The 6,733-nt window shown below is 46.4% G+C and overlaps 1 protein-coding gene across 1 annotated transcript in view; it reads right to left on the bottom strand.

Annotated features, from left to right (window-relative positions):
* LOC118774060 (tumor necrosis factor ligand superfamily member 10-like) overlaps window positions 1–6,152 on the bottom strand; it is a 13,967-nt gene extending 7,815 nt beyond the window's left edge. Inside the window, exons 1-2 of the mRNA XM_036523174.1 lie at window positions 5,816–6,152; window positions 150–299 (exon numbers count right to left, since the gene is read on the bottom strand). Coding sequence (XP_036379067.1) covers window positions 150–299; window positions 5,816–6,010 — 345 coding nt within the window. The 5' untranslated portion in view covers window positions 6,011–6,152. The remainder of the gene's footprint in view (window positions 1–149; window positions 300–5,815) is intronic.
* Window positions 6,153–6,733: the final 581 nt, after the last annotated feature.

Below are 6,733 nucleotides of genomic sequence, written 5' to 3'. Positions count from 1 at the left end.
TACTGGTTACACATCCATCTCCTTCACCACACCATCAAGACACCAAGAGCTCCTGTCAGGTATGCCAGTATTGATTTTAATACCTTACAAATAACAGCCAAAGTACATGCAGTGCAGCCGAGGTTGCACACCTGTTACCTGCGACCCACCTTGGAGATGTAGGCCTTGATGCCCTCGGCCAGCTTGATGCAGGGCTCCCCGAACAGCGGCACCAGGTGGGGCGGGATGTCCTGGTCCTTATCCAGGGCGTTCAGGAGCCCCAGGCAGCGAAGCTCCTCGGTAACGCCCTGCGACTTCACCTGTCAATCACAGGACAGAGAAAACTCAGCTGGGGGCTGCCGCCACACTCCGCCGCTGTCTGCTGTCTCTCTGAAAGCTGTCTGGATCCCAGAGCTGCCAGCGTTTCCTCCTAAAGTAGCCCTCTGGGGCACGAGCGACAGGCCTATTACTGCCCTAATGTGGATCCGCAGGCGCTGAGTCACCCTGCTAGCCCAGAGCCTCCGTTTGCCGCCTCAGAGATAATGTAAGATAAACTGAAAGAGCAGCAAAGGACAGGATTCCCAGAAAACAGGCAGGCTGCTCAGCGCGAAGAGAAACGCGTTGGACTGCAGTGTTTATGTGTGAGTGCAACCGCTCAGTTCAGCCCAAATGAAGGCGCAGCACACACCTCAGGCAGGCCTGTGCCAAGACCTCCTCCCTCCCCTCTCTCACCCTGGTGCTCAGGTAGGAGAAGCCTTTAATTAATGACAGCTCAGGACATGCCCTGTTTTGACAATGACAGTGTAAATACAGTTTGATTGCCCCCCCCCCCCCCGCTCCCTCTCTCCCCTCTCTCCCTGCCTTTGCTCAGCGCAGTTTACAGGCCGTACTGGGCCACTCAAACGGACAGCGTTCTGTCGGATCACGCAGGTCACGCTGTCTGCTACACGGAACCCACAGGCTGTTTGTATTTAACTTGTAAAAACGCAGCTTTTCCACAACTAAAAAAACAGAAAGTCTGTAACACAATGTTAAATTAACTGCAGTCTGTGCCCACTTGCGGGGGCGATGTTTTTGGGGGGATGGGGGCAGTGATCTGTTGCTAAGGGCAATCAGAGGCCTCATAAATCACAGGGGGCTCAGAGGAAGGCGGGGTGGGGGGCTCCTTTCCCCTCCGCTCCTGCAGCAGAGAGACAGCCGAATTCTGCCCTTTAACACGCCAGAGGCAGGAGACTCACACGGGGCACTGCGCTGGTGCCACAGCCTTTCAGGTCGTCCTCCTCCCACCCACATCTTTAACCCCGCCATTCTGCCCCAGGTTTTCACGGTCTCAGAGTAACACCAGCTAAACACCAGGATCTCAGCCGGGTGGTGCGGGGTGACTCCCTGCGCAGGGAATGCGAGGGGGTGGGGGGGGGGGGGGTGATTAGCACGGACGTTAGCTCTGCTGAAACGTGCTGCACGCCTCAGCGCCTGTTACGATTCAACACTGTCCTCGCAAAATAAATACAGTAAAACCCTGCGTGAGAGCTGAGGATGCCGCATGGATCCGCAGGAAAACTGTGCATAGTTTCCGTCTCCCCGGCGCCCGGTCGCCATGGCGCCGCTGGTATTTTGGTTTGGTTCGGCATTGGCAATCGTGGGGAGAGGGGAGTGAAAGGCAGCTGCTTTTGTCCTGAGCCGTGTGAGTGCTTTGGTGTTTGACGCCCCGCTGCCGCCAAAAACAATGCAACAGCTTCACTGTGGATCCCATTCTGCTGGGCCTGACCGGGACACTGAGCAGCCGGGGACAGTGGGGGAGGGGGAGCTTCTCTCTCTCTCTTCTTCCCTGCTTCTCTCTCTCCTTCCATACCCCTCTCTCTGTCCTTCCCTCTCTCTCTCCCCCTCTGTCCCTCTCCCTCTCTCTCTTTCTCTCCCCCCCCCTCTCTCTTTCTCTCTCCTTCCCTCCCTCTCTCTCTCCCCCCTCTCTCTCTCTCTCTCCTTCTCTCTTTCTCTCTCCCTCTCTCTCCCCCTCTCTCTCTCTCTCTCTCTCCCTCCTACCCCCTCTCTCTCCCCCTCTCTCTCTCCTTCACTCCCTCTCCTAACTGCTCTACTATTTACTTCCACAACTCTGCTGTAGTTCACTGCTGTTCAAGGTTTCATTTTCGACACCATTCAAGGGATATTTTCATTCATCTGAAATACTACACCTGGGGTTAATGTCAAGATAAAATAAATGACTGAAATGCTGCTTTGCTTTCTATAATAAGCTAGAATAAGTGGGTGATCACTGTTAAAACATCTGAGAGAAGAAAGACAGCACTACTTTTAAATGCTTTCTGATGAGTTTACTTTGGTGCAATAGGACCCAGGTCACCCCTTTTGCAGTTCTGCAGTGAAAAGGCTCCATTCACATGATTCCCATGGCATTTTCCTAATCAGAAAACAAGAAAAGCGAGTTTAAAGGCAAACACCACCAGCACACCAGAGGACAGAGATGCCCAGGTCACAGTGTCACTTTCCTCACGGGTCAACAGTTCACATTCCTCAGAAGCCAAAGGTTACCAATACGTTTCCGATTCTAAATGACTTCCTAAGATGACATATCACACTTCATAAAATACTCAAAATGTGCATGTAATAACCCTTGAAAACCCAGCAATAAATTCTGAGTGACCTGCTGAAAACCCAAGTATTCACACTTAACCTGCTCATGACTGCCTCCACTTCATACTGCGTGCTCTGGCACTCTTAAATGGCTTAGCTATAGAGCACAGTTTCCTCATGTAACATTAACTCAAAATCTGTGTGTGTATTTTGGTGTGTTAATCACGTGAACATGGACATTGTGGGACACTGATGTTTAGCTTTGAGGGAAAATGTATCATTTTACAGAATATGTAAATATCTTCTATGTAATTGCTTTCTTAAACAAATAAAAATGAGTGTGTAAATCTTTGCAGACAGGCGTCTTTGTTGCTCATTGTGATGTGTTTCCAAAGGCTGTGGTAGATTTGCCAAACCTGGGCTAGCTTCCTGGATCCGGCTCTATTCTTCTGTGACTCATCGCGTTTTTGTCCAAACTGCCGACTGCAGGTCCCGCTCAAATTAACGGCGATTTCAGCCAAAACCCTTGGATTTGAATCACACAAGGAGCGGGTCCCGAGAGGGGAGAAGATCTCTCTGGTTTTAGGAACACACTAATTACACGTGACAGCCCAGACTGGATTGATTATAGCATTCATTTATATTCTGATACAGTTCAGTTTGGTAAAACAGCTAAATATTTCACATAGGTCGTTTCGTTAAAATGAAATATGCGGAAATGTGAACATTTTAGCCTACTCTGCCATGTCATTTTTATCTAGCCTAAGTCTTACTAAACACATAATCTAGGCATTTTTGAAGGCTACGTTTCCCCTGTCCTTAGGCCACACGCCCAAGTTTCTGATAACAGCCGTTATTTATCTGGGAGAAGGGACACTATCTTGTTGTTATCGTCACATTACGTTATTGTTATTGCCCCGATCGCGTAATTTTGGATGAGATTTATCTTTATTTTTCCCGTTTAAAAACAGCGATGACAGCACTTGATGGTTCAGAGAACCAATATGTTTACGGGAGAAACCTCAAATTAGTTTGCAGCTGCCAGTTATCAATGCGATGTGCAAGCCTGTGGCCGTCTGAGCGATGTTTACGCCTGCGCTGGGGAACGCGCAGGAATGCACACGAGGTTGCGCTCGTCGTATTCTCACACGTTTACAGCACCGACAACACGGGCGTCGTGGGCGGCCGATTCTTACTCGGACCATCTGCTCTGTCCTGAGCCAAAAGAACAATTCATAACTCGGTTTGGACTAATAATTTCCCTCGCGCATTCACCTTTCCGGTTTCCGCCCGAATCCGGTGTTTCCACGGCACATTAAGTTTATTAATATGTATCGATTTATCTGTTATTACAGTGGACAGCTCGTGATGACATAATTACAACATTACCAGTGAAATGGTTCCACTATGAATATTTTAAAGGGCTGTCCGTCCGTTTAAAATAAAAAAAAAAAACTACGAATTAGCCTACGCAAGAGCGGTAAAGCAGGATCAAATGACAGGCTGTGGTTATACTACGTCAGTTGGTAACGTCGGCATCATTTTGGAAAACCGAAAAAGAACAGCTTTCTGGGCCCCTCATCAATTTAAATTTAAGCGACAGCTGAAGTCCCACATGCACGAGTCAGCGCTATAAATCGGGGAGTAACTAACATCACTCTTGTTTTCTTGCCAGTTTTATGCCAAATCTGTGACTCGCAGAAAGCGAGCAACTCTTATAACACACCCTCTCACCTCACCAGACTCAGCTCACGCTGGTGTAGTATTGCAGGTCATAGTTATTGCCAATGCTCGTTCACCATCACGGGCAGCGTGCAATAATGACATTGGTTTCACTTGAAGAAAACAGACGTAGGCTACATATAATTTCCCACTTTGAAATCACAAGAGTTTTTTGTTTTGTTTTAATGTTGCAGTAATTGATTTGACACAATTCTGACCAACGTACAGCAGGAAACGACACTGGGTCAATCAAAGTGGTAATCTGACAAACCACTTCTAATTTAGTCTGCGCTAAGGTTACACTTGAGGAAAAGGTTCTGGTTACTTACTAAGTATTCATTAGACAAATGTCACGTTAAATTATGGCAAAGGTCACAGATGATCTATTCTGGCTCAGAGACAGAAGGAAAGGAGTAGAATGTGTTTTGGCATCAGATACCGCGGTTTACTCTCAAGAGGCTGAGGGCAGAGAGAACATCTGTAAAAGCCGTAGTTGCACACAAATTGAGCGGTTGTTGAGTTAGGCCGTATCTGTCCAGGACCTCAGATGACACATCTGAGGAATGAGTCGCAACACAACAGCGGGCGGTGACTGCGAGGAAAGGCATGTCTCTTATTGTAATCCAGAAAGAAAAAAGTGCCAAACGCCCGCTTTCAGATCCAACACAGACAAGCAAGAAGTAGGTCACGCCGCAATGTGTGCATTTACAACGTGCTCCTTCGCGAGTAATTAAGATGAACAATTCTCGCCACAGAACAGAGAAGACAGTCTCGTTGTGCATTTACGTCTACATTTATTCATTTGGCAGACGCTTTTATCCAAAGCGACTTACAAGTGAGACAGAGTACAACACAAGCAAAAAAAAACCATAAAGAGACAAACCTTGGAGTCAAACCTTTATCCCCGTATCTCTCAAAGACGGTCGATTAAAAAACACATTACACGTTAAATTTATTTTTCAAAGCGCTGCAATTGTCATTATCACGTCGTCAAACGAGCTGAAAGAATTTACAATACGCAGCTGTGACATTACTCTGTCAAAACGTGCCTGTTTGTCTGGCGCTTAATCAGTAACCTATAAAACGCTCTGGCATGAAACTGAGAGAATGCAACATACATGTTATTTTACTTAAACAAGTCCAAAAGGGAGGGCTCATTAAAAGCACACAGTACAGCGATGCAGTTCAGATGTGTCTGTGATTCTGGCAGTTAAAGGGTCAATTCAAGAAAGTTCATTTTAACATTCTGGTTGTAGATCGCTAGTGAAAAAATGAGCTAACATCAGGTTAGCAGGATAGGTAAATTACTGTAAGCTCTTTCACTGGGTTCTGCAGCGTTTCAGAACTGTGAAGTAAATCTTTTAGTGTGAACTGTGCCTATGCACCACGCCGTCAAAGTTTAAACAACAGTAATAACAAAGTTAAACCAACTCTGCGTGCTAGAATCACCTGGCTGTTGTGCTTATATATTAATTTACTTTACATTTCTCATTTACTTCACAAGTTCATCGGTCATATCTTATCTTACCTGAGATATTGACATATTTAGGTAGACGAAGAGTCCAGTGGTTGAAGCTATTTGCAGTACGACCACGACGATAACCACCATAGCGACACATAATTTTGACGGTGCATCTCGCCGATTGTTCGCAGGAACCATCATGTACGCGGACGATTCGCTACTGACGGACCTGAAATAATCTTGGGGTGTCTGAGTTTCCATTGCATTCCTATGTAATGAGCAAAAACAATAACGCGGGCGAAACGTAATCCGTGTGTCCGGAGCAAATAAAAACTTTCCTCGAGTTTGGCGAGGGTGGGCGGTCGGTTTTCCTCATCCAAGAAAACGACTGCAGCGCGGCGTGATTGACTGCAGCGAATAAAACGCGGAGATTGCGGTGCAAGGTTTCAACTTCTCCAAGGTAGTGGAAGCGTTAACCTCTTCGTGACCTCCTCCCAGTCGCTGTATTCTGAATTTAGTGGGCGAGCTGGATCTCCTCGGTATGAATAGTGCTATTTAAAGACTGTGTTATTATGGACTGCTATTTTGAAGATAACTTCGAATTTAACTTCAAAGCACTGACCCGTAAAACCGACACACTGCTGCGATGTACCTAAAATTACCTTCCTCTAATGCATTATGGTTAAGGTTACTGTAACACCCAATGCCCCCTTCTTTCCTTCCCAGAGTTCAGTCACATTCAATACTACAACGTGGAAACTGAAATACACTGACAGAAGACAGACATTACCCCGCGCAGGTGCCAAGGCTGTTGTTTTTTCATTATCTCGTTCGTAAACTTAGCTTAAGACTTAAATTGTATAGCCCGAAATAAAGCAAATGCCATTGTATACATTTACTCCATAGGTGTAATGCTGATTTTTTCACACTAAAGTTAATAACCCAAAACAATCAGGGAATAAGAGGTAGAAGAAACGAAAACAC

The sequence above is a fragment of the Megalops cyprinoides genome, chromosome 3 (genome assembly GCF_013368585.1).
Source record: "Megalops cyprinoides isolate fMegCyp1 chromosome 3, fMegCyp1.pri, whole genome shotgun sequence".
NCBI classification, from domain to species: Eukaryota; Metazoa; Chordata; class Actinopteri; order Elopiformes; family Megalopidae; genus Megalops; species Megalops cyprinoides.
Note: the sequence above shows the minus strand (reverse complement) of the source record. Positions and strands in the feature narration are given on the sequence as shown.